This window comes from Macaca mulatta, chromosome 3 (assembly GCF_049350105.2).
Source record: "Macaca mulatta isolate MMU2019108-1 chromosome 3, T2T-MMU8v2.0, whole genome shotgun sequence".
Taxonomy (NCBI): domain Eukaryota; kingdom Metazoa; phylum Chordata; class Mammalia; order Primates; family Cercopithecidae; genus Macaca; species Macaca mulatta.
Genome location: NC_133408.1, coordinates 104,649,939 through 104,677,205, shown reverse-complemented (window position 1 = coordinate 104,677,205; position 27,267 = coordinate 104,649,939). Strand labels below are relative to the sequence as shown.

At 40.4% G+C, this 27,267-nt stretch overlaps 1 protein-coding gene across 5 annotated transcripts; it reads left to right on the top strand.

The window, feature by feature from the left end:
* The first annotated feature begins 42 nt into the window (after window positions 1–42).
* On the top strand, window positions 43–26,905 carry FAM221A (family with sequence similarity 221 member A). Of its 5 annotated transcripts, none has more exons than XM_015133858.3 (7): window positions 43–177; window positions 3,990–4,163; window positions 8,480–8,670; window positions 10,897–11,103; window positions 18,115–18,222; window positions 21,030–21,109; window positions 26,352–26,894. In XM_015133858.3, the coding sequence occupies exons 1-7, from the start codon at window positions 113–115 to the stop codon at window positions 26,418–26,420; spliced, it is 894 nt and encodes a 297-aa protein (XP_014989344.1). In that variant the 5' UTR covers window positions 43–112; the 3' UTR covers window positions 26,421–26,894.
* The last annotated feature ends 362 nt before the right edge of the window (window positions 26,906–27,267 follow it).

Sequence of the window (27,267 nt, the reverse complement as noted above, 5' to 3'; positions counted from 1 at the left end):
GGCCAATCAGGAGGCGGGCGGACGGGGCGCAGCGCCTGGAGGGGGCGGGGCCGGGTGGGGCTTCGCGGTCGGCGGGCCAGCAGGGAGGGCGCCTTTGGCTTCCCCACCGGCCATGGAGCGGCTGACGTTGCCTCCCCGCGGCGCGGCGGCAGTGGACGAGTACCTGGAGTATAGGAGGTGAGGCTGTGGCTCCGGGCCGGCCCTTCGCCGCTCCGAGGGGCCACGATCCCTGGGCTGAGGGCGAGGGCAGGGGCCCGGCGGGTGTCCGCGGGGGTTCCCTGAATCTTTGCCTGGGTTGTTGGGGGAGGCCTAGATTAATTCCAGTTTCGTCTTTGCCTAATTAAATATTGTAGGGCCACGCAGTTCTATGCAATGATGAGTCTTCCGATGCCATTTAAGAAGTCCCTCTGCTCCCTTCCAAGAAGGATGGCTAACTCTAGTTGATACAGAGGTCCAACTGTTTTTTAAATGGCCATTGAAAACATTCACATCGAGTACTAGAGGCTATAGAAGTTAGCATGCATCAAATTAACCCAGTAATAGGGTCAACTGTGAACTTCTGAACGCACTCCCCACCCCGAGGTGCTGGTTTTAGGAGAAAGGCACCGACTGGTGTTTTGGTGTTCTGGAGAAACCCCTTCCGAAACTGGAAACGTAGGCGCTCCTTTGGCCTGAGGACCCGGCTAATTGTCCTGGGTCCTGACCGAGGCTGGTGCACCTGCAGCGACGCGCTCTTTTTCCGCTTCCTGGGGGTTTTGATCGTCCGGAATCTGGGCGGATGGGAAGTCCTGGAGAGGGCCGCCAGAGGACGCGGAGTTGGGGCTGGAGGATGTGTGTGTACAAGCAGAGGGGAGACGCTCCAGACTCGGCCAGGGAGGCCGGAGCGAGCGACAGGGCCTCCTCTGCGGCATCGTGGGCGACCCAGATGACCCAGAGGTGTGCGCGCAGACGGCCCCCCAGCTGACTGCTCTCCCGCGCTCCGACTGCCCCGTTGGTGTAGTTTTCGGTAACCCTTAGAACTGCCTGGAGATTCTGAGCTAGAAGAATAAGGGCTAGGAGCTTGATGGGGTCAGTTCCCACGCCCGGTTCAGGATCAGAACAACCACCATCCAGTCCTCGCGCAGAGCAGAGCCGGCTCCTTGAGCCTCCAGTTCTCCAGAGCTATTGCCTGGGAGCAAGTTGCTGGAGCTGGTGTTGACTGATAACTTGGATATTTAGATATGTGAATTGTGGGCCTCCAGTTAATTCTTGCCTAGCTCCGAACATGTTAGGGCAGACCTGGTGGGAAATTATGTATTTATTTATTTTATTGAGACAGGGTCTGACTCTTGCCCAGGCTGGAGTGCAGTGGCGCGATCTCGGCTCACCGCAATCTCCACCTCCTGGGTTCAAGTGATTCTCCTGCCTCAGCCTCCCGAGTAGCTGGGACTACAGGCGCCCAGTTGATTTTTGTATTTTCTGTAGAGACGGGATTTCACCATGTTGCCCAGGCTGGTCTTGAACTCCTGGGCTCCGCCCGCCTTGGCATCCTAAAGTGTTGGGATTACAGGCCTGAGCCACCGTGCCCAGCTGGGAAATTATTTTTGCAATCATAAATAACTTGAAACACTTCCCTCTGAAAGAGATTATTAGGTCCTTTACTGACGTCAGGATTTTAGAAAAGTGGGGAAAACAGGACTTGAGTGCCTAGATGTGAAAAGGTGGGCTGGGAAGGTGGGGTGGGAAGATGAGTCAAAATATGAGTTTAGAAGGAAACAAACTTTTCTTCCTAAGAGTTTTCCTGGATTTGGTCTTGTCTAGGTGCTTTGGTGGGAGTCAGTTGGGAGGGGAAGCATGCAGGCTTGTTACACTGTGGGAGTAACATATATACACATATATATTTATACATTTATATACAGGTATATAAATATATATATATATATATATATATATATATTTTAGATAGAGTCTTGCTCTGCTGCCCAGTCTGGAGTGCAGTGGCGCTATCTCAGCTCACTGTAACCTCTGCCTCCATGGTTCAAGCAATTCTCAGTGCCTCAGTTTCCAGAGTAGTTGGGATTATAGGCGCCCACCACCACGCCCCGCTAATTTTTTCATTATTGGTAGAGACGGGGTTTTGCTATATTGGCCAGGCTGGTCTCGAACTCCTGACCTAAAGTGATCCGCCTGCTTCAGCCTCCCAAAGTGCTGGGATTACAGGTGTGAGCCACTGTGCTGTGAGTTTTAATCTGCATTTGAACAAGATCCCCTGGGGATTCTGTAAGTACAATAAAATTTGAGTTGCACTGGTTTAGTACTTAAATACCAATGACATCTTACTTTTAAAAGATCTTTTAAAGATCCGTATTTATCTTAAGATCTTAATACCTGTTGGTATTCTTAATAGGTACAAGAAAGTGAAATGGCCCAAAATTTAACTCAGAAATAAATGCCCTTTGTTTCTTTGCTATTATGTATCTAGATTGTCTGTGTAAAGAAGATAGTTTTGATTATTTCATAGCTTATACATTGGTTTTCCTTTTTTTTTTTAATGGCAAGCACATAGAGCAATGGTTTTTATTTTCTACCTCAGCTAAAGGCTTCAAAGTATGGAAAAAAGCATGTAGCATTCTACAAATATCACTTTTTGTGACTTTTCAAGGGGAGTATTTTCAGGGAGAAATGTCTTCAGTTTTGGAAAAACTTCTTTTAGGTGTCCTTTCTTTTCCTCCAGGGAGGCCAATTCTTAATTTCGTTTCATAGAAATAGTGGGGGCTTAATATTTTCCCATAAAATTTTGGGTTCTTACTTCTGAAATTAAACAATGATAAACCTGATTACCTAATACACAAATGTAGTTTGAGCTTTTGCTGAACCAAGTGTGTATTTAGGTTCCACGTGTTTAAACCCCTGGCCAGGGTTTGGAGACAGGTATGGAAATTAGTCATATTGGCTTCTGCTTTGATATTTTTTGTACTTTTTTGGGATACATTTTCAAAGGAGGAAAATGTTAGAATTTTTAGCAGTTAAGGCTCTACCTTTAATGAGAAGAATGAGAATCTTTGCTTCAGTATCAAAGGAAAAACTGAGATGAATATGTGGTAATCCTCTGTTGATAAACCTGGATCAGTAAAGTTGCGTTATGAATTCATTGTTTTTCCTATTAATAACCCTCTTGTATAGGAAGTTAAGGGAGAAAAGATTTCTTTTCTCACCCATCACTAGGTTCATGGCTGAGGCACCTATGTTTCTGGATCAAACCAAGGGTTGGGCTGCTTATTCTCGTGGCCCAATAATGCGATTCAGACGAACTGGGAAAGAAGGGAGATTATTTCTGTAACTGGTTATAGGGAGAAGGCCTGGAAGATATTGGCAGACTAACTCAAAATTACAAAGTTTTCCAGAGCTTATATACCTTTTAAGCTATATGTTTATGTGTAAGTGTGCATTTATCTAAAGCCATAAATGATTAACTTCTAATCTATAACTAAGATCTGAGTCCTGAAGACCTTCCTCTGGAGCCTCAGTAATTTACTTAATTTAAATGGGTCCAGGTGCTGGGTGATTACTCTTGTCTTGTCTCGTGCTAAATCATGGAGGTTTGGGGAGTTCCTTCAGACCCCCAATAAACTTGTTTGTGAAGGTCTGGGGAGTTTCTTCAGACCCCCAATAAAACTTGTTTAGTCCTAAATGGGTCCTTTAAGAATTCCTTCGTTATCTTGTCATGCTGCAAGGCCCAGGAAAGGCCTGGGCAAAACTCTTTGTGGGCTGTTGTTACTTTCCAGCCTTTGTATAAGGACACTGGTTCTATCAGCTTTTAGTATTTAACTTCACCACTCAGTCAGTGCAGTAAAAGGTGTTACGGAGACCTGGCCTGCCACATCTGTCAGAAAAGACAGATTTATAAAATAAAAGCTTACAAATTTATTTAATATTTGCAGTGGCCTGGTCATAGCTCACCCGGAAAATAAATACTCAAAGTTTAAGAGGAATATATATTTTTATTGTAGAATTGTTGGTGAGGATGATGGAGGGAAACTTTTTACTCCTGAAGAATATGAAGAATACAAAAGAAAAGTTTTACCTCTGCGCTTACAAAACAGATTATTTGTGAGCTGGCGGTCACCAACAGGGATGGATTGTAAACTTGTGGGCCCAGAGACACTGTGCTTTTGTACACATAGGTAAGATACTTTATTGCAAAGTTTTTTGATAATTAGAAAATAAAAAGCTAAGCATATCTTACTTCTACAAATTGTGATGACTGAGAAACATTTAACAATTGTCCTTTATGTAGTAGAGTAGAAATTATCAGCTGGGGATGGCAGCTCACATCTGTTATCCCAGAACTTTGGGAGGCCGAGGCAGAAGGACTGCTTGAGCCCAGGAGTTCTAGTCTGCAGTGAGCTGTGATTGTGCAACTGCATTCCATCCTGGGTGACAGAGAGTGAAACCTTGTCTCTTAAACAAAAATTGGCCGGGCACAGTGGCTCATACCTGTAATTCCAGCACTTTGGGAGGCCGAGGTGAGCGGATCACTAGGTCAGGAGTTCAAGATCAGTCTGGCCAACATAGTGAAACCCTGTGTCTACTGAAAATACAAAAAATTAGCCGAGTGTGGTGGCATGCGCCTGTAATCCTAGCTACTTGGGAGGCTGAGGCAGGAGAATTGCTTGAACCTGGGAGGTGAGGTTGCAGTGAGCCAAAATCATGCCACTGTACACCAGCCTGGGTGACAAGTATGAGGCTCTGTCTCAAAACAAAACAAAATAAAACAAAAAAATGAAACAAACCCCACAAAAATTATCTAAAGGTTTTTAAAGCTATAATTAAAATTTTTCCATCATATCCTATTAGCGCTCATCATGGAGTCTTACCATCTTAAGCAGTTCTCTTGCCATTGGTAAAAATGTTTGGCCCTGTGGCTTTGCCAGGGGTCTTTCAGTTTGACTGGGGAGCAGAGTCTACCTACATCTCACATCACTGGAGAAGGTAGAGAATGGGTCATCAGACTGAGGAACTACTTTAAGCATTGCTTGAATTGGCCCACACTGATCATGCTGTCCATCTATAAGTATAAACATTTCTCCTCAAATTTACTAATGGCCTTTTATACCTTAAGGATCTGCTATGTTGATACCTCTCTTTAAACAAACAAGCACACTGCTTTGCATTACAAATGGTCATGTTCCAAGAAAAGTGCCTAAAGGAAAGGAAGTAAGTGAGGCTCCAGTTTTTGACTTGAGTTGTCTGTATCTGAACTTTGCGTTTTGCTGTGTGTGTGCTCTACTTTAAATTTTGCTACTGTCTTACAGTTGTAAAGTTCAGAATACCTAAGCTGCTTCACAGAAAAGTCTCTGAACCTATTCCATGTTTTCAGGCAGCAACTTTAACTTTCGGTTCCAAGAGGAACCACCCTATTCTGATAGCAATTTCTGGGGCTCTTTCACAGAGACTCTTTGTATAGTTGCTATTTAGAGTTGCAGTTTGCCAGAGTTTGTTAGGCAGTTGCTAGGATGAGTAATGTTGTATATAGATTGACTATAAATTTATTTAGCAACCCCAGCTAAAAACACTGAGGAGGAATGGAGGATAAGAGATGTGTTGATATCTTTCAGAATTAAAGAGGGGTTTGGTAAGTTTGTGATAGTTTTATAATTTATTCTTACACAAATTTAGTGCCACTTTCTAATCTCTGTATAACTTATACAGCATGGACTTGAACATCAGAACTGATCCAACTCAACTTTTTTTTTTTTTTTGAGACAGGGTTTTACTCTGTCACTCAGGTTGGAGTACAGTGGCATGATCTTTGCTCATTGCAGCCTCGACCTCCTGGGCTCTAGCGATCCTTTGACCTCAGCCTCCCAAGTAGCTGGGGCCAGAGACACTGTGTTTTTGTACAGTTCTTATACTGTTTTTCTTGGCGTGTGCCACCACATCCAGCTAATTTTTGTATTTTTTTGTAGAGAAGTGGTTTGGCTTTATTGCCCAGACTCCTGGGCTCAAGTGATCTGTCTACCTTGGACTTTCCAAAGTACTCAGATTACACATGTGTGCCACCATGCTCAGCTGACCCAACTCAACTTTGATGGAGAAGTTATTGTATTTAGTACTGATCCACTCAGTAAGATTTCTTCCAAACTTTTCCCCCAACCATAAAAGTGATATATGATTATTAAGGAAAATGGGGGATATATAGAAACAGAATATATTCTATATACAATATAGAGAAGCAGCTCACTACCCAAAGCCAGCTGCTAGTTTTGTTTTGTTTTGTTTTTTTTACAATATCTGTATGACTTTTTCTTTTTCCTTTTTTTTTTTTTGAGACAGAGTTTCACTCTTCTTGCCCAGGCTGGAGTGCAATGGCATGATCTTGGCTCACTACAACCTCTACCTCATGGGTTCAAGCGATTCTCCTGCCTCAGCCTCCCAAGTAGCTGGGACTACAGTCATGCACCACCATTCCCAGCTAATTTTGTATTTTTAGCAGAGATGGGGTTTCTCCATGTTAGTTAGGCTGCTCTCGAACTCCTAGCCTCAGGTGATCCTGAGGCTGCCTCCCCTGCCTTGGCCTCCCAAAGTGCTGGGATTACAGGCATGAGCCACTGTGCCCGGCCTGACTTTTTCTTTACATGGTTCATTTAACTGTTGTTAATTATGTGTTTGCGTAAAATACTGAGCCACTTTTTAATGACAGAAATCACAGAAATATGTTTCCACGTTGTTATGTGCTGGTCAAAAACAAGATTTTAAACACCTGCCAGCTAGTCCAGCTAGTCCGGTGGTGTTTATCTGTGTTCTCCGGAGCTGTGAGAGAGCCTTGAGGGTGTGCCAGGTGGAAGGGCGGGTTAGAAGGGGAAACTCTATTCTGTTCTTCCTCTTGCTCTAACCAATTCTGCATTTGTTTTATGTATTCTCGTTCTATAAAAGATGTTATTTGACAAAGGGGTTTCACTGCTAAAAGGTTTGAAAACCTGTTGTCTAGTAATTTACTTACTAGTTCTTTTATGTTGTGTGGGTGTGTGTATCATGTAGCTGATGTAAGTACTATTGCTAATATTATTGGTATGCATAAAGCTTTTTCTATAAATGGAATTATTTTCTTAGGGTATATTTTCCAAAAATGAAATTTCTGGTTCAAATAATGGACCTTTTAACGTTTCTTGAAACATTATTAAATAGCATTTGTTCTTTTGTAACACTCTTTTTTTCTTTTTTGAGACAGAACCTCACTCTGTTGCCCAGGCTGGAGTACAGTGACGCAATCTCAGCTCACTGCAACCTCTGCCTCCCGGGTTCAAGGGATTCTCCTGCCTCAGGCTCTCGAGTAGCTGAGACTACAGGCATGCAACACCATGCCTGGCTAATTTTTGTATTTTTAGAAGAGACGGGGTTTCATCGTGTTGCCCAGGTTGGTCTCGAACTCCTGAGCTCAAGTGATCCACCTGCCTTGGCCTCCCAAAGTGCTGGGATTACAGGCATGTGCCACTGGCACCTGGCCCTTTCGTAACAGTCTTGATAACATTGTGTATTACATGTAGTTTTAAAAAACTTTGACTCTTTTTGCTAAGTTAAAATGGTATCTCATTTTAATTTGGATTTTTCTTTGATTAATATTGAGAATAATAAATTTAGTATTATTTTACTGAATATCACCTATGAGAAGAAAGTGAGTGGTCTTATTTAAGAAAATCACAGTAGTATAAGGAGGAGCTTTGGCTTTCAAAAATATTGATAATTTATTTTGAAGTCAAAAGTTATATTAAAATAAATTACATAAATACGCGTTTATTGAATGTATTTCTATTTTAAGTAGCAAACATATGGAAATAAATTTAAGTAATGCACTTTGATAAAAATAACATTCTTTTCTCTTTTTTTTGAGACAGAGTTTTGCTCTTGTTGCCCAGGCTGGAGTGCAATGGCGCGATCTTGGCTCACCGCAACCTCTGCCTCCTGGGTTCAAGCAATTCTCCTGCCTCAGCCTCCTGAGTAGCTGGGGTTACAGGCATGTGCCATAATGGCCAGCTAGTTTTGTATTTTTAGTAGAAACGGGGTTTCTCTATGTTGGTCAGGCTGGTCTCGAACTCCCAACCTCAGGTGATCCACCTGACTCGGCCCCCCAAAGTGCTAGGATTACAGGCCTGAGCCACTGCACCCGACCTGAACTTTTTCATACTCTTAGGTTGTGCTTCTATATTAAGGAATCTGTAGAGGTAAGTGTTTTGAGGAAATTATATAATTATTCTTTGTATTGCTGTGAAACAGCTTCTGAAATAACTAAAAATAGAAATCTAAAAGAGTGAAGATTTCCTCTGACCAAAGCAACATAGCTGATACAAGTACTATATGTAGGAGAGTTTATTTTCACCTTACTATGAAGAATAATAAAACAATAATAATTAAAAAAATCGTATCTGCCTTTAATATAATAGAAATTGTAATTTTTGATAATACCTGTATTGTGTTCAGATTTCTCTCTCTCTTTTTTTAGGTATAAACAACATAAAACTGACTTGGAAACGATTCCTCAGCAGCGCCCCATTGATCTGCCCTGCCGAGTGACTGGCTGCCAGTGCAGGGCTTACCTTTATGTCCCCTTGAATGGCAGCCAGCCCATTCGCTGCAGGTGCAAACACTTTGCTGATCAGCACAGTGCTGCGCCTGGCTTTATGTGCAATATATGTGAGTTATATAATTATAAACACATAAACTCAGAATGTTTATACGTCTTCCTTGAATATTTAACGTGCCTTTGTACTGGTTGTAGAGTTAATATTCAATTGTATTAGTTGTGGAGTTAACATTCAGTTATAGCGTTAACATGAAACAACTAAGGAAAATTCAATGGATAGATACTCTAAGATTTCATTTTTGTGGAAGAATTCAGAGTTAATGGTATGCTTGATAATCATAAAACCTCATTTCATGTAGTTCAGATAATTTAAGTAATAGTAATGGATTTTAAAGAATTACCAGATGTAGGGGCCGGGCGCGGTGGCTCAAGCCTGTAATCCCAGCACTTTGGGAGGCCGAGACGGGCGGATCACGAGTTCAGGAGATCGAGACCATCCTGGCTAATCCGTTGAAACCCTGTCTCTATACAAAAAACTAGCCGGACGAGGTGGCGGGCGCCTGTAGTCGCAGCTACTCAGGAGGCTGAGGCGGGAGAATGGTGTAAACCTGGGAGGCGGAGCTTGCAGTGAGCTGAGATCCGGCCACTGCACTCCAGCCTGGGTGACACAGCGAGACTCCGTCTCAAAAAAAAAAAGAAAAGAAAAAAAAAAAAAGAATTACCAGATGTGATCTGATTCAAATTTTCGAATACGGGAGTTGAATCAACTAAATTCTATTCATAGATTTTAAAAAAGCATTTTATAAGTCAAAAAAATTTTATGGCTTGCTGATAGATTAACATAGCATGATCATTTTAATACTTTGTTTGCAGTAGCATCCTTACCTTAATACCTGTACCCAAATTCCAACCTCTACGCCTTTTGCCCTTACACTGGATCATCCATTGAACTAGGTAGAGTGCTAGTCCATTAGTTTCCTTCAGGAGATAGTCAATCCAGTTGTTTTTATAGTAGTTTGAGTTGAAATCTTATGATGAAGTATATAATAAAATATTTTTAATGACAGTGGCAGGAATAAATGTTTCATTGGCTGAATATGGAAGTAGTTGGAGAAAACTGATTTATTTATATGCCTTGGTTCATATATATATATAAAACATAATTATTGTTATTTTTTAACAGAGTTTTGCTCTTGTCACTCAGGCTGGAGTGCAGTGGTGTGATCTCGGCTCACTGCAACCTCTGCCTCCAGGGTTCAAGTGATTCTCCTGCCTCAGCCTCCCAAGTAGCTGAGATTATAGGCACCCGCCACCACACCTGGCTAATTTTTGTGTTTTTAGTAGAGACAGGGTTTTACCATGTTGGCCAGGCTGTTCTCAAACCCCTGACCTCAAGTGATCTCCCTACCTTAGCCTTCCAAAGTGCTGGGATTCCAGGTGTGAGCCACTGCGCCTGGCTGTTCCCATATGTTTGTCAGAGTTGTGAGTGGGTAAAGATTTTGTTAATGGTATATTCTGGCCTCCATTACAATATGGCTTGATTTTTTTCATACAACAACTTTGTTAAGACATAATTCACATGTCATACAATTAACCTATTTAAAATGTGCAGCTTCATGATTTTTTATAATCAGCATGAATGTTGTGTAACCACCAGCACAATACACTTCAGAACATTTTTCTCACCCCAAAAAGAAACTCCATATTCACTAGGAGTCATTCCTTACTTTGCTCTCTCCCCAGCCCTAGGCAACCCATACTCTACTTTCTGTTTCTGGACTTGCCTATTCTGGACATTTTATATAAGTAGAATCATAGAATATGTGGTCTTTTGTGACTGACTTCTTTCATTTAGCATGATGTTTTCATGATTCATCCATGTAGCCTATATCAATACTTCTTTCCTTTTTATTGCTGAACAAGATTCCACTACACCCTTTCTGTGTCTACAGATTGGCCTTCCAATTTGGCTTTTATGGGGAGTTGATCTGTAGGAAGATTTCTACATTATCTCTTCACCTGGTCCTGGCCACTGGGCTGTCCCTGCCATGCCGCTTATAATTCCGTTTTTGAGGAGAGGGCCTGCATTACCTGGCTCTTCAATTTCTTTTAGTCCTTGTGTTTTGCAGTTTTTTTTTTTTCCTGTGTTGTATCCGGTTACTACTTTAGCATGTTTTAGAAGTAAGAACAGTGGCTAGGAAGGAGTTCAGTGGCTGGAGGTAAGAGTTACAGGGGCCAGAGGATCTAGATTCAGCTGGCTTTTGCCAGGCTAAGTGTCTTTAGGGTAGACAACATAGGACCTTTAAGAATTTAACTCCCTTTACATCTTGATTCAGGTTCCAAGTGTTCAGGATTCCATAGCTGCTTCACTTGTGCTTGTGGTCAGCCTGCATATGCCCATGACACAGTAGTGGAAACTAAGCAAGAAAGATTGGCTCAGGGAAAACCAGTGGGACAGGATGTTCCTTATGCAGCCATGGGAGGATTAACTGGTTTCAGCTCGCTGGCGGAAGGCTACATGCGGTTAGATGACAGTGGGATTGGTAAGTGATGCTATGTGAAATGTGAGCCCATCGTATTGTTTTTTATGTATGCTAGCAATAGTGAAGGCTTATCTTTCTTAAGCACTTCATAGTATTTTTCTTTCAGAAAACATTCTCTCATTTGATTTTTATTTTTTAAAAGAGGTTTTTAAAATTTTTATTTTATTTTTTATTTTTTCAGACCTATTTAGTATCCAAGAAAGAGGTTTTATTGCTACCATACAATGTATTGTCATTATAGAATTTAGAAAGCACGTGGCAGAGATCATTCTCATCCCAATACTTGTACTCAAATTTGAATCCACATCTCCATTGTTTGAAATAGCTGAATAATATTTATTTTATTTGATATGATATAGTTTACCTGTTACTCTACTGTATGTAACTTATGCTATTGTATCCATTTCATTTTGGAAACAGTAGGCTTATGTTCATGTGTGTATATGAACATACATGTATATACATGTAATCACTTCTATAGTAAAATATGTATGTGTGTGCACACACATATATCTTCTTGCATACATATATGTTGTAAATAATGTAGGGAAAGTTTAATAGGATCTATTCTAAACTGTTAAAGGTAGATGGATCCTTCTGAGAGCTGAGTGGGACTGGGGAGCAGAATGTGTTCCCTGTCTGCTCGAAACACTTGTGTGTAAGTTTTTTTTTTTTTTCTGTTTTACAACAAGCATGTATTTTTTCATTTAAAAATTACATAAATACAAGTGTATATTTTCTTTTCTTTTTTTGTTTTTTTGAGACAGAGTTTCACTCTCGTGGCCCAGGCTGGAGTGCAATGGTGCGATCTCGGCTCACTGCAACCTCAGCCTTACAGGTTCAAGCGATTCTCCTGCCTCAGCCTCCCGAGTAGCCGGGATTACAGGCATGTGCCACCACACCTGGCTAATTTTGTATTTTTAGTAGAGATGGAGTTTCTCCATGTTGGTCAGGCTGGTCTCAAACTCCCGACCTCAGGTGATCCGCCTGCCTCAGCCTCCCAAAGTGCTGGGATTACAGGTGTGAGCCACTATGCCAGGCCCATACAAGTGTATATTTTCTTGTAAAATATTCAAACATTAGAAATTAAGTGGAAAAAAAAAGAAAAATTAATTGCAAAGCACCCTTGAATACTTCTCTTTGTCTGATTCTTTCCCCGAGGGTAATTTGCTATCATCAATTAATTTTTCTCTTTAACATACAATTTTACTATTTACTTTTTAATTTTTAAAAATTATTTGTATTTATTGTTTAAGAGATAGGGTCTTGCTATGGTGCCCAGGCTAGGTTTGAACTCCTGGGCTCAAGCGATCCTCCAGTCTCAGCCTTCCTAGTAGCTGGGATTACAGGCATGCATCACCATACCTGGCTTTACTTGTTTTTTAGCTTAGAAAAATGTAAAGGCCTGTTGTGTCAGGACACACAAGTCTACTTCGTTCTTTTTAACTGCTGTATGGTATTCCACACTATAGATATAGCAGTTTATCTAATCATTTCCTTGTTCATGACATTTAGATTTCCATCTTTTTTTGCCATTACAAGCAATCTTGCCAAGAAAATCCTTGAATTTGTCTGCCTGTATCCTTACATGAATTTGACTCTAAGGTAGATACAGAGAAGTAAAACTACTGGAGCATGTTAACCTGTAAAATTCTAATACATTCTGCCAAAATGTCCTCCAAAAATGCTCTGCTTGTGTTTACTTCCTCTACTGATGCTTTAGCTTGCCTATTTCCTCACATTTAGGCTAATCATTGATATTATTAAACTTGATTTTTTTGCCAGTCTGATGTGTAAAATTGTCATTGTTGTTTCAATTTGATTTCCCTGGTTATTTGTGAGACAGGGATCTTTTCATATTTATTGGCCATTTCACTTTCTGTGAATGGCCTATTCATATCCCTTGCTCATTTTTTTTTGTTTTTATCTTTTATCATTGACTTATAGGAAGTCTTTTTATTATTCTGTATTTTTTTTTGTTATTTATTTTGCAGACATTTTCTCTCAACCTGTCATTTGTCTTTTAACTTAATTTTTTTTTTCTTTACAGTTTAAAAATTTTGGAGACAGGCCTTTCCTATTTCAGTTTTATAAATATATTCTCTTGCATTTTATTTTAGTATTTTTTTATGTTTAGCTTTTTCATATATCTGTAATTTATTTTTTGTGAAAGTGTGAGGTAGATGTGTCTAACTTCAGTTTTTGTCTAAATTGATGGCCAGTTATTCAAGCACCATTCTTTCCCAAATCATCTGACACTCTACCGTATTCTTTATTTTTATTTTACTTTAAGTTCTGGGATACGTGTGCAGAACATGCAGGTTTGTTACATAGGTATACATGTGCCATGGTGATATGCTGCAGCTATCAACCTGTCGTCTAGGTTTTAAGCCCTGCATGCGTTAGCTATTTGTACTAATGCCCTCCCTCCGCTCGCCTCCCACCCTCCGACAGGCCCCTATGTGTGATGTTCCCCTATCTGTGTCCATGTATTCTCATTGTTCAACTCCCACTTGTGAGTGAGAGCATGCGGTGTTTAGTTTTCTGTTCCTGCATTAGTTTGCTGAGAATGATGGCTTCCAGCTTCATCCATGTCTCTGCAAAGTACATGAACTCATTCTTTTTTATGGCTGCATAGTATTCCATGGAAACTCTACCATATTCTGTCATATTCTCCATTTTGTACCATTGGCCCATTTGTCTATCCTGTGCCAATATTTTATACATATATATATATTTATTTTTTTGTGATAGCTTCCTGGTATGTCATGATATTTGATGTGGTAAATTCCTCGTCTTTGTGATTATTTTCAAGATTGTCTTGATATTTTTGTGCATTTTCTCTTCTAGGTAATTTTATAACTAGCTTCTTAAATTTCATAAGTAAATTCTTCTGTAGTTTTATGGGTGCGTAATTGTGTTAGGTTCAAGCAACAGCTAAAGAAAACCCAACTACCAGTGTCAAAAAATGATGATGATGATGATCATGTTTGATGACTGCAACTTTGTACTACCAGCAGTTGTTTGAGCCACATCACATATATTATTTCACTTAATCCTCACAACAACTCTGTGAGTTAGATTATTATTCCTAGTTTACAGATGAGGATACGCAGCACAGAGAAGTAAAATAACATGCTCAGTGTTATTCAACTAAGAAGTAGCAGGGTTGGGTTCAACCCGAAGATTTCTGTGGGCTCCCTAGTCTGCCACATTGTTGGCTATTTGTGTACAGCTACTATATTGTTTTTGTTACTGCAGCTTTATAATAAATAAATTAGTTAATATTTATGACTTCATTTTATTGCTTCAGAATTTTCCTGACCTATTCTTACGTTTTAATTCTTTCAGAACTTTGGCATCATTTTGTTAAGGTATAAACACTCTATTATTTTAATTGAGATCACACTGAATATGTAGATGAATGTAGAAATAATTTTTTTTTCTTTTTAAGATGGGGTTTTGCTTTGTTTCCCAGGCTGGACTGCAGTAATATGATTATAGCTCACTGCAGCCTTGAACTCCTGGGCTCAAGCAGTCCTCCCACCCAACCTCCTGAGTAGCTGCAACTATGGGCGCATGCCACTATGCCTGGCTAATATTTTACGTTTTATATTTTTTTTAGAGACAGAGTCTTACTGTGTTGCTCAGGTTGGTCTCAAACTCCTAAGGTCAAGTAATCTTCCCACCTCAGACTCCTGAGTAGCTGGGACTACAGGTGTAAGCCACCATGTAGAACTGATATTTTTAAATAGTATCTTTTCATTTATTTGTCTGTGCAGCTAAGTGGAATTCTGAAGTTGTTATCCCAGAAGGCTTGCACAACCTTATTAAGTTTATTTCTAGGTATTTAATTTTTTTTTGAGATGGTGTCTCGTTCTGTCTCCCAGGCTGGAGTGCAGTGGCATGATCTTGGCTCACTGCAATCTCTGCCTCCTGGGTTCAAGTGATTCTCCTGCCTCAGCCTCCTGAGTAGCTGGGATTACTGGTGCATGCCACCATGCCCGGCTAATTTTTGTATTTTTAGTGGAGGCGTGGTTTTACCATGTTGGCCAGGCTGGTCCCGAACTCCTGACCTCAGGTGATCTGCCTGCCTCGGCCTCCCAAAGTGCTGGGATTACAGGTGTAAGCCACCATTCCTGGCCAATTTTTTTTCATTAGTATCATACATGAGATATTTTTTCTTCCATTATATCTTCTTACTGATTATTGTTTGTTTATAAAAAAGCAAAAGTGTTTCATTGCTTTTGTTACCATTCTTATTACTTAATCTTAGAGTTTTTACTCAATTTTTAGTTTATTTTTAAAAAATAATGTTTTTGCCTCTTCCTTCCCAATATTTATGACTCTTATTCTTGACCAGTCAAAATGGCTAGTACTTCCAGAACAATGCTAAATAATGGTGGTAGCTGGCGTCTTTGCCTTTTAGAGACTTCTAGTATTTTAACACTAAGTATCTTCAAAGGTATAGTCATGTGCCACTAAACGATGGGGATACATTCTGGAAAATGCATTGTTAGTTGATGTTTGTTATGTGAACATCATAGAGTGTACTTACATAAACCTAGATGGTGGAGTGTACTACACACCTAGCTACGTGGTATAGTCTTTTGTTCCTAGGCAACAAACTTGTTCATCATGCTACTGTACTGAATGCTGTAGACAGTTGTAACACAATGGTGAGTATTTGTATATTTAAATTTTTCTAAATATAGAAAAGGTACAGTAAAAATATGGCATAAAAAAATAAAATGGGCCATATGCAGTGGCTCATGCCTGTAATCCCAGCATTTTGGAAGGCTGAGGCAGGCAGATCGCTTGAGCCCAGGAGTTTGAGACCAGTCTGGGCAACATGGTGAAACCATGTCTCTACAAAAATACAAAAAATTATTCGGGCATGGTATTGTGTGTGTGCCTGTAATCCCAGCTACTTGGTGAGGGCTGAGGTGAGAGGATCACGTGAGCCTGGGATGTAGAGGTTGCAATGAGCTGTGATGGCACCATTACCCTCCAGCCTGGGTGACAGAGCGAGACCCTGCCTCAAAATAAATCAATAAAATGTTACACTATTATAGGGCAGCCCTATTATAATCTTATGGGGCCACCATTGTATATGCAGCCCATTGGTGACTAAAATGTCTTATGTGACACATGATTTTATAGAGAAAGGAAACCTCTTCCTTTTGGTCCATGAAAGAAGGTGGGGTGAAGAAAGGTGAGAGTTAAGGAGAGGAAATATAAGATGTTTTTGTTCTGATTTCAGGTGTAAAGGAACCTAGGGGCAGAGGGACTTCAGATCTATTAGCCATGTAGATACCTAGACCAAGGAAACCTCTTGCTGGAATTTGGTTCCTTTTTGATGTGGAAAGAGTCCATAATTTCCAGCTCTCTGGGGGTGTGAGAAGGCAGCTGACCTGTGAGTCAGTGGGCCAGCCATGCTGTCTATCATAGCAGGGGGCAGAGCTGGGGGTGGGTCCCCTAATCTGGGGGACTCAATAGAGGAAGTGACAGGTATTGAGGGAGTCTATACTTACAGTGGGAGCAAGCATAAGGCTACCAGGCCCTATCAAGCTGAGAGACCAACTTATTAAATTCAAGTTGAGCATTTGAGATCAGTAGCACTTGCAACCGCCAGAGGGCAGCACAAGGACCTGCGTGGGCCAGAGCCTTCTCTCATATTCCCACATGCCCCATCGGAGCCACTGGGGATGGAGGGGGCGGCGTGGGGAGAGACGGAGCAATCATCCCACGCTGTTTATAAGATGAGGCTAACTTCTAACCCAGTTAGGACCAAAAGTTCACTTTTTCCTTCACCTGTGGTATAGAGATAGCAGTGTGGGGGGAAGGTGGTGGTTTGTGAAGAAGGCAGAGCAGCTACACATTTTCTCCGAAGCTTCCTTCCTTTTGGTCCAGAAGTCAATGTATTTAGCAATTAAGTCTTTCTAGTTTATGGTTTGGAGTTGTGGATGTTTCCTCATTTCACTGAAGAAGGCACTTTCTTCTTTATTTTTCATACTTTGTTTTCAGATGGCTTCCTAGTAAGGAATAAAGTAAAAATACACTTATTCTACCCTTTTCAGCCAGAGGTTCCTTATTATGAATGTCTTGCTTTTGATAGTGTTTTATAAGTATTACATATTAGGGTTTTGAACTTCTATGCTAACATAGGTACATAATATTCTTTTCTTCTGTGAAAAAAGTTCTCAGAAATGTGCAGAATACTTTTACCCATTTGCTTGTACTTTATGTGTCAGATAAAAATCTAAATAAAAAGACAGAGTCTCACTGTGTTGCCCAGGCCGGATCCAGTGAAGTGATGTGATCATAGCTCACTGCAGCCTCAAATTCCTGGGCTCAAGTGATCTTCCTGCTTTACCCTTCCAGGGAGGTAGGACTACAGGCACACGCCACCATGTCCAACTAATTTTTGTATTTTTTTTGTGTGTAGAGATGGGGTCTCCCTATGTTGCCAAGACTGGTCTTGAACTCCTGGCCTCAAGCAATCCTCTTGCTTTGGCTTTCCAAAGTGTTAAGATTACAGGCATGAGCCATTACACCCAGTCTAATTTTTTTTTTCTTTTTATAGAAGGAATTTCTAATGATTCTGCTGAGGTTCCAATTTATTTATATTAGAAGTAATAACTTGTAGGCCGGGCGCGGTGGCTCAAGCCTGTAATCCCAGCACTTTGGGAGGCTGAGACGGGCGGATCACGAGGTCAGGAGATCGAGACCATCCTGGCTAACATGGTGAAACCCCGTCTCTACTAAAAAATACAAAAAACTAGCCGGGCGAGGTGGCGAGCGCCTGTAGTCCCAGCTACTCAGGAGGCTGAGGCAGGAGAATGGCGTAAACCGGGAGGCGGAGCTTGCAGTGAGCTGAGATCCGGCCACTGCACTCCAGCCTGGGCGACAGAGCGAGACTCCGTCTCAAAAAAAAAAAAAAAAGAAGTAATAACTTGTTTGTATCACTGTAAATATTTAATTTTTATTCTCCTTGTATTGTTTTCTCAGGTGCACCTTCGGTTGAATTTTTAGAATCTCCCATTACGGCAGTAGACAACCCATTCCTAAAAGCATTTCAAGCATCATCTAGTTCTTCTCCAGAGACATTAACAGATGGTAATGAAATGAAGTTTAGAACTGTTTTTGGATGTAGTAAATTAGAATATGGAGCTTTGATTTGTTTTCTAGGCATCTCTCTTTTTTTCATTATTACGATAATTTAACTTCAAGTTAAGCTATCATTTTACTTTCTTTTATGTAAGCCACACACTGAGAAAAAGCAAGCAACTTCATTTTGTGTTGGGAAAAATAGCTAACTCCGAGAATTTAAAGGATTCTGGTAATACTATAATTTGAAGTTTTAAACCTTGTTCTGGTACATGCTCTGGTGTCTGAATAAGAGGGCCCTCTGGTGGACTAATTGCCTTTGGGTTTTCCCAAAGAGGCGTAATCCAGTGATAACCATAGGTTAGCAGAGTTTTATCATTTATAAATTAAGAGCAGGTACAATTCATTTTTAAGCACCAGTATTCTATATTTCCCTTATTGAAAACAAGAAGAATAAATTTGTATGACTTATTAGGTATTTAAAATTTAGTATTTTAGAATGCTTTAAAATGAGAATTTTCTTTGATTTATCTGTATTTTCATACATCTAGACATTCCCCATAAGGGATTTTAAGGCTGCTTGCAAAAGCAACATACAACTTAGTACATAGTGATGAAATATATATAGAAGTAAGAAGCCAAGAAAAGGACACAACTGTGGCAGCTTTCAAGGTTGATGTAATTACTTTGTTTAAACTTCAGTTTTGACTGAGTTTAGTGGCAGCCAAGGCACAGAGGAAAGTGCAGTCAATTATATGTTTTTCTTTCTTAGACAGGAGGAAGCCTGAGTTCTTCAGTGCTAATGAATGTTACATCAATGCTGGATTTTTTTTTTTTTTTTTTTTTTTTTGAGACAAGTTCTTGCTCTGTTGTCCAAGCTGGTGTGCAGTGGTGTGATCATGGCTCACTGTTACCTTGAACTCCAGGGCTCAAGTGATCTTCCTGCCTCAGCCTTCCACATAGCTAGGAGTACAGGTGTGCCCCCACACCTGGGTAATTAAAAAAACTTTTTTTTTTTTTTTTTTTTTTTTGCAGCAGGGTCTTGCTTTGTTGACTAGTTTGGTCTCAAACTCCTGGCCTCTAGCTATCCTCCTGCCACAGCTTCCCAAAGCAGTGGGATTGTAGCTATGTATCACTGCTCCTGGCCTGGCATGCTGGATTTTAAGTCAGTGTAGTGATCCTCAGTGATTAGTGGCTAAAGTAAAAGTTGCTGCTGTATTTCAGCAAATACAGCAGATGTTTGCTTGTTTCTGATAGTCACCTTTTCTTTCTTTCTATTTTTTTTTTTTTTTTTTTGAGACGGAGTCTTGCTCTGTCGCCCAGGCTGGAGTGCAGTGGCCAGATCTCAGCTCACTGCAAGCTCCGCCTCCCGGGTTTACGCCATCCTCCTGCCTCAGCCTCCTGAGTAGCTGGGACTACAGGCGCTTGCCACCTCGCCCGGCTAGCTTTTTGTGTTTTTTAGTAGAGACGGGGTTTCACCGTGTTAGCCAGGATGGTCTCAATCTCCTGACCTTGTGATCTGCCCGTCTTGGCCTCCCAAAGTGCTGGGATTACAGGCTTGAGCCACCGCGCCCGGCTTCTATTTTTTTTTTTTTTTTGAGACAGAGTCTTGCTCTGTTACCCAGGCTGGAGTATAGTGGTGTGATCTTGGCTCACTGCAACCTCCACCTCCCTGGCTCAAGTGATCTCTCACCTCAGCCTCCTGAGTAGCTGGGACTACAGGAATGCACCACCATGTCCAGCTAAATTTTGAATTTTTTGTAGAGATAGGGTTTTGCCATGTTGCTCAGGCTGGTCTCGAACTCCTGAGCTCAAGCAATCCACCTGCCTCCACCTCCCAAAGTGCTGGGACTACAGGTGTGAATCACTGCACCTGGCCTGATAGTCACCTTTGAAGAGTTGGGGTATACCATTTTACTAGATAAATAGTAATATGCCATTATAATACAACTCAATGTAGATGAGTCTGGAAGAGGTTTGGCTCAAATGGTCCCACATGATCCAGGGATATACCCAGAGTTTCCAGAGGAATGGGTAGATAACACTTATTCTAAACATCCATCCCTTCTGACTCTTCTCAGTAAGACTTTTGTGAAAGATAGTCGACAGACTGTAGCTGTACTCTGGTGATTGTCTGGAGTTACATGTTGCTGATTGAGGGTGAATTCATATGCTTTAGAAACTGAAGCGTGAGCGTTCAGGTTGCTATTCTGCTTTGGAAATGAAGGGACCCAGTGAAGATATTCACTTGCAACGAAGGTGAACTTTTCTATGAAATTAGGCTCTTGGGGCACCTACCAAGAAAACCAGACTTTTTCCTACAGAAGCAATTTAAAAAATTCCTTTCAGCATGTAAATTAGTGCTTGATCCATTTTACAAAGTGAGTACCGTGAAACATGGATAAAATAGATGAGTTTTGAAACATTTTGAAGCAGGTACTATCATTACTATGGTTGCCAATACCAAACCTCAATAATTACTTTTGTGCGTTATCTCAAAGTGTAACAAGGATTTCTAGTTATAAAATGTAAAAAGTAGTGGGACAAAACTAAGTGTACTCTTATATGGAATAGCTATTTAATATGAACTGTGGACTGTTTGGGAATGTTTGCTAGTGAAAAACACTTTTGTCCTGTGATGCCATTCTCTCTAAAAAGAGAGAATTAGGTAGTATGACCAATTATTCATTTAGGCCATTTTTAGTTTGAAAAATAAAACATTATCACCCGGCAGGAGAAAATTTTCTTTCTTTTATTTCAGGGGAATATGTAATGATATAAATACATTACTTAGATTTTTTTTTCCTTGTTAGTAGGTACAAGTAGTCAAGTTTCTTCATTAAGGAGACCTGAAGAGGATGATATGGCTTTCTTTGAGAGACGATACCAGGAAAGGGTAGGTTTTTGAGGAAATCCACTTGCATTAAGCATTTACTTGTAGCAAAAGCACTAGAATGATTAAATATTGAATGTGGAACATCCTTGAAAATAATTTATAAAGTCTTTACTCACAGTTGGTATTAGGCCTTGAGGCTTATTAGAATAATTTACGCAGAAACTGGGCTAGAGAATAACATGATATTTAATACACTGGTTTATTTATGAAGGCCATAAAGATTGGATAAATGTGCAAATAAAATTGTCAGTAATAAACATCAATATCAGCAGATTTGTAAATTATATGTATCTTGAATTTCTTTTTTTATACGTGTACCTTTATTTTTTATTTAAAAATATTTGTCAAATAAAGATTGAGTATATTTTGAATTCTTTTTTTTTTTTTTTTTTTTGAGACGGAGCCTTTCTCTGTTACCCAGGCTGGAGTGCAGTGGTGCCATCTCGGCTCACTGCAAGCTCCGCCTCCCGGGTTCACGCCATTCTCCTACCGCAGCCTCCGGAGTAGCTGGGACTACAGGCGCCCGCCACCACACCCAGCTAATTTTTTGTATTTTTAGTAGAGATGGGGTTTCACCGTGTTAGCCAGGATGGTCTCGATCTCCTGAACTCGCGATTCGCCTGCCTCGGCCTCCCAAAGGAGTGGCCTTACAGGCGTCAGCGACCGCGCCTGGCATCTGTTTTGAATTCTTAATATGTATTACTTATTCTTCTTAGAGGCTTTTAGGTGTATCCAGACTCGTTCAAATTACCCAATACACGCCTGGGCGCAGAGGCTCACGCCTGTAATCCCAGCACTTTGGGAGGCCAAGGCAGGCGGATCACCTGAGGTTAGGAGTTTGGGACCAGGCTGTCCAACATGGGGAGACCCCGTCTCTACTAAAAAAAAATACAAAAATTAGCCGGGCATGGTGGTGTAGGCCTGTAATTCCAGCTATTTGGGAGGCTGAGGCAGGAGAATCACTTGAACCTGGGAGGCAGAGATTACAGTGAGCCAAGATTGTGCCACTGCGCTCCAGCCTGGGTGACAGTGAAACTCCATGTAAAAAAAAAAAAAAATTACCCAATATTCTTTAAGAAACGGAACATTAAACATAAACATATTTTAACAATTTCCAGGGCTCAACAAGTGAAGTCTTGATGTGTTCACAGCTGTAAGTGAAAGTGACTCAGTTCACCAGGGTGTAAATGCCTTGGAGATAAGCACAGTGTTTTATTCATCTTTATATTTTCCCTAGCACCTAGCACAGTGCTTTGTGTGTGATAGGTTTTTAGTGAGTTATGAATTTATGGAAAATTAAAAAAGTTAACACAAATATAATTGATACTTTCATACATGTCAACTTCTTATACTTTTGATATGTTTCATGGCCATGTTCATATTTGAGAGTTTTATTTTGTTTTTTTGTTTTACTAGATGAAAGAATGTTGGCTTAATGAGGTGTGGGGAATAGTATTTCAGCCACATGGCTGCAAGTACTTTCTTTAGGGTTGTTGTTTCGTGGACATCATTATCTCTCCAGCCGGGTAATAAACTCCACAAAAGTAAAGATACTCCCGCCACTTTTTGTTGTATCCTGTACGACTCTTAGACAAGAGCTTGTTGAGTAACTGAAAGGATGGAAAAAGTTGAACATTAAGTAAATTCAGGAAGTAAGTTGGAGACAGAGTAGCTTAAGAATTTTGAAGTCGAAGGGGAAAGGACAGAATTTAAGTCAGAGCTAGAAAATAGAGATTTCTGCAGTGATGGAAACATTCTATATCCATGCTTTAGTCAGTCTCCATATGGGGCTCTATAAGGCTAAATTTAAATTTTAAAAATTAAATGTTTATTTCCTCAGTCATACCAATCACATTTCAAGTGCTTAGTAGCCACATGTGGCTAGTGGCCTCCTTATTGGATAGCACAAGGCATTTCCATCCCTGCAGAAAGTTCTTTTCAAAAGTTGTGGTTTAAGGGTCTGTTTGGGCTGCTGTAACAAAATACCGTAAAGCTGGGTGGGTTATCAACAATAGAAATTTATTGCTCACAGTTTCAGAGACTGGGAAGTCTAATCAAGGTGCCGGCAGATTTGGTGTTTCGTGGAGGCCTGCTTCCTGGTCCGCAGATAGCATCTTCTTGCTGTGTCCTCATATGGTAAAAGGGGCATGATGGGTCTTGAGGCCTCTTTTATAAGGACACTTATCCCATTCATGAGGGCTCTGCACTCATGATCTAATCACTGCCCACAGGGCCCATCTCCTAATACCGCTACATTGGAGGTTAGGATTTCAACATGAATTTTGTGGGGATAAAAACATTCAGACCATAGCAAGGGGAAAGAGGTGTGGTAGGATGTCAGCGAGGGAGATGAAATGGTCAGAGTGATGGAAGAAAAGGCAACTTTTGCAGCAGCATCAGGGTATAAAGTTATAATCATATCACTCTTCATTCTTGGAATACACACACTCACGGCCAAGTTTTAGTTTTTCCTCACAGGCTTATGGGAGACTGGATTCTAGAATTCCTTCCATCCCTTCTCCAGAAACCTGGAGTTTTGACTGCTTTGAAAACATGCCAATGGTGTTTGCTTGTGAGAAGATAAGGAGAGGAATTCTTATCTGTGAATGTTTTAAAGGATATACCTGGCCTGTCAAGATTGTTTATTATAGGCTGGGTGTATTATGCCTGTAATCCCAGCACTTTGGGAGGCCGAGGTGGGCGGATTATGAGGTCAGGAGTTTGAGACCAGCCTGGCCAACACGGTGAAACCACATCTCTACTAAACACACACACACACACACACACACACAGTTAGCTGGGCATGGTGGCATGCGCCTGTAATCCCAGCTACTCAGGAGGCTGAGGCAGGAGAATCGCTTGAACCCAGGAGGCAAGGTTGCAGTGAGCCGAGATTGTGCTACTGCACTCCAGCCTGGGCGACAGAGCAGCACTCTGTCTTGGGGAAAAAAAAATAACATAAACCTGGAATTTATGGATTTATGAGATGTAGTTTATAACTTTCTAGCCTCTGTGATTTGTAGATTTATGAGATACAGCTTATAAACTCTCCACCATGTGTGATTAATGGAGTATAAAAACTAAGAAGCCTATACCTAAATAACTTCCTCTGAGGTGACACGTACCATACGTGCTATTAGTAGTCGTCTTTTACTCCAAAACCATTTGGATCATTAGGAAGCTGTGTGTCTGATAGTTCAGAGCCTCTCGCAAGAGCAATGCCATGTGTGTATCTGGTTTTTGCTTGCATTCTTTGCTAATCATTGGCAACATCTGGCAGGGAAGAATCTATGCTGAGTGTAAGTGGGCTTTGATGAGTGAGACCTCTGTGGTAACATAGTTTACCCACTGCTTTTAGATCCTCTTGAGAAGTTGCTTTTCTATATCAGTTCAAGTTATTTTCTTCTGCTGTGGATGATTCTTGGTCTCTTTTCCCCAAGAAAGGAGAATTTTATTAAGGAAACAAATATCAAAGGTCTGCTAGGTGCAAAGCACTATATTCCTGCCAGGAAATTTAAAAAACAAAAGAAAACAACAAAAACAAAAACAAAAAACCAAAACAAACAAAAGAAAGAGGAGCAGGTATCTTTGCTTTTAAGACTCTAGATGGTTTGCTGAGGCGGTGGCTCACGCCTGTAATTCCAGCACTTCGGTAGGCCGAGGTGGGCCGATCACTTGAGGTCAGGCATTCAAGATGAGCCTGGTGAACATGGTGTAAACCCATCTCAACTAAAAATACGAAAATTAGCTGAGTGTGATGGTGCATGCCTGTAATCCCAGCTACTTGGGAGGCTGAGGCAGGAGAATCACTTGAACCTGGGAGGCAGAGGTTGCAATGAGTTGAGATTGTGCTACTGCACTCCAGCCTGGGCGACAGAGCGAGACTGTCTCAAAAAGAAAAAAAAAAAAGACTAGATGGTTGATGGATGTGTTTGCTACGTACTATTTCAAATGACAAACACTGCTTTGGTTTTTGTTTGTATTTTGGCATCTTTGCTTCTTAAAAATTTATGTTTCTACAAATCTAGCACTTGGCTTTAAATGAGTGAGGAAAAGGGTCTAGCATTTATCGAGTGCTTAAGTGCCTAGATCTTTATATATATTATTTACAGCTTTAGAACAACCCTGAGGAGTAGCTATTACTATGACATTTTTTTTTTACAAATGTAAAACTGTTAAATAAATTGCCCCAAATGCTTAATAAATGGTAGAAGTAGGATTCACTTTCTCTTCTATTTGACATCAAAACCTATAATTTTTGCCCTAGAATAGGGTATTTTTTGGGGGTCCTTCAGATGACCTGTTGTTTGATACGGTTTGCAAGAATGATATGAGTGTATGGTGTCCGAATGAGGTTCCCAACCCAACTCAAAGAGGCGAGAGAGGGAATAAATGTGGAGGAGACAGAGGTTGGATTAATCTGGTTTTATGATTGGAAGCTTGTATTACTTGCAGTTTGATAAGATTGGATAGACTGGTTTTACCAGGTCTCTCCTGGTTTCTTGATATTATTCCTATCAGTTCAGAAGGTCGGAGGCCCTGCCTTCTACCATGGGCCCTGACTTGCTCTCCCCTTCTCTTGCAGAGGTAAGGCAGTGGGGTTGCCTCTGGAAATTGGTGTGTGTGAATGTGAGTGGTAGTGAGTCGGAGGCAGGTTGGATTTGTGTTCTCTGGGGTCTTTAATCCCCTGGAAAAGGTCTCTATGTGTCTAAAAAGTTAGAAGGCCACTGCTTAGGGTATGTGTGCTGCTTTTTTGCTTTAACTACAATGGAGGAGGAAAAGGCTTTTAGAAAGGTAACTGGGAATATAGAAACCAGAATTATAGGAAACTATCCTTAAAGCAGTCCACGTTCCAGAGAGAATCCAGCTGGTGCTGGATTAGGTGCATTATATAAGGTGCATTATATGCACCTTTAGGTGCATTATATAACTCTGTAGGGAATGTGCATAGGCTGGATGTAAGTTTAGTCATTTTAGCACTTGTAATTTTAGTGGCAATTGAAATTAATTTTTTTTCTCTAAAGCAATATTCATGTTACTTTTATTAAAATGCTTCTGTAAAATTAAAATAAAACCATTTAAAAATGTGTAATTATGTCCCTTTAACAGATTTTGGCTTTTGTATTTAGCAGCTTAATAACTGTGGAATGGTTGTGACATGAATCTGAATGAGTTTTCTGCAAGTTTTTATTTTCTTTAGAATGGTTTACAAGTTATATCAATAAATATGTTAAATTTACAGATGAAAATGGAAAAGGCTGCTAAGTGGAAAGGAAAAGCTCCATTGCCATCAGCTACAAAACCTTCATGAAGACTATTGGATAAATTAAAACCATCATCCAAGTATCTTTTTCATGTTTATTTAAATGTAATAATACAGTTTATTTTTCCTGAAATGATTTTCTTTTTTTTTTACTGTATAAATGTCTTTTGGGATGTTTCCTTAATTTATTTAAATAACTAAAAATGCCTATTACTTTTGTCAAAAGTCATAATTTACTACTTTGTATGTACCTTTCTCTCTCCTGACAAATGAGGTTATTTTATATGAGTCAGTCTGAGAGTACAGTAAATGTTTTTAGTACATAATAATTTAACTGTTTCAGGCTATTTAAACAAAGATATTATCAAGGGTTTCGGACAAATATATAAGAGCCACTTTTTTGTCATTCAAAATAGTAAGTTAAAAACAAGAAAACAAAGCAAACAAAAAATAGTTAAAATCTTTTTTTTATTTTTCAAACTTTGTAATGTTATGCTTTTAAATAAAAAATGTATCTTAAAATTATACAACCATTTTCTAGTGATATTACTGATTTTTTTTTCAATCATCTTTCTTAGGCCGAAGCTATCTACTGATTTTTAAGTTGTGTTGTCAACTACCCATTGTCTGTAACGTACGTACTGGACACATCTTGTGTGCCACTGCAAATCCTCTTGGCCCCATTTCTTACTCCATTACTGCTGTGGAACACTTTCCAGCAGACTTCTGATAGTGGAAGCCATTTGATGGCACCTTGTCTTGGGCCCATGTCACGGCTCTCTTGCTTCCTTCTGCGGGGATCTTCTGACACTGTGGCTTGGGATGTCCACTGGAACCCCACTGTATCATACATATGCAGCCCAAAGATGTTGGGGAGCTAGTGACTTTGGGGCCA

Bases quoted from the DNA above. Each gene is read 5' to 3' on its own strand.
- FAM221A (XM_015133858.3), top strand. From the start codon at position 113: ATGGAGCGGCTGACGTTGCCTCCCCGCGGCGCGGCGGCAGTGGACGAG. The intron at 178-3,989 runs GTGAGGCTGTGG...TTTTTATTGTAG, and splicing joins GAGTACCTGGAGTATAGGAG to AATTGTTGGTGAGGATGATG. The intron at 4,164-8,479 runs GTAAGATACTTT...CTCTTTTTTTAG, and splicing joins CTGTGCTTTTGTACACATAG to GTATAAACAACATAAAACTG.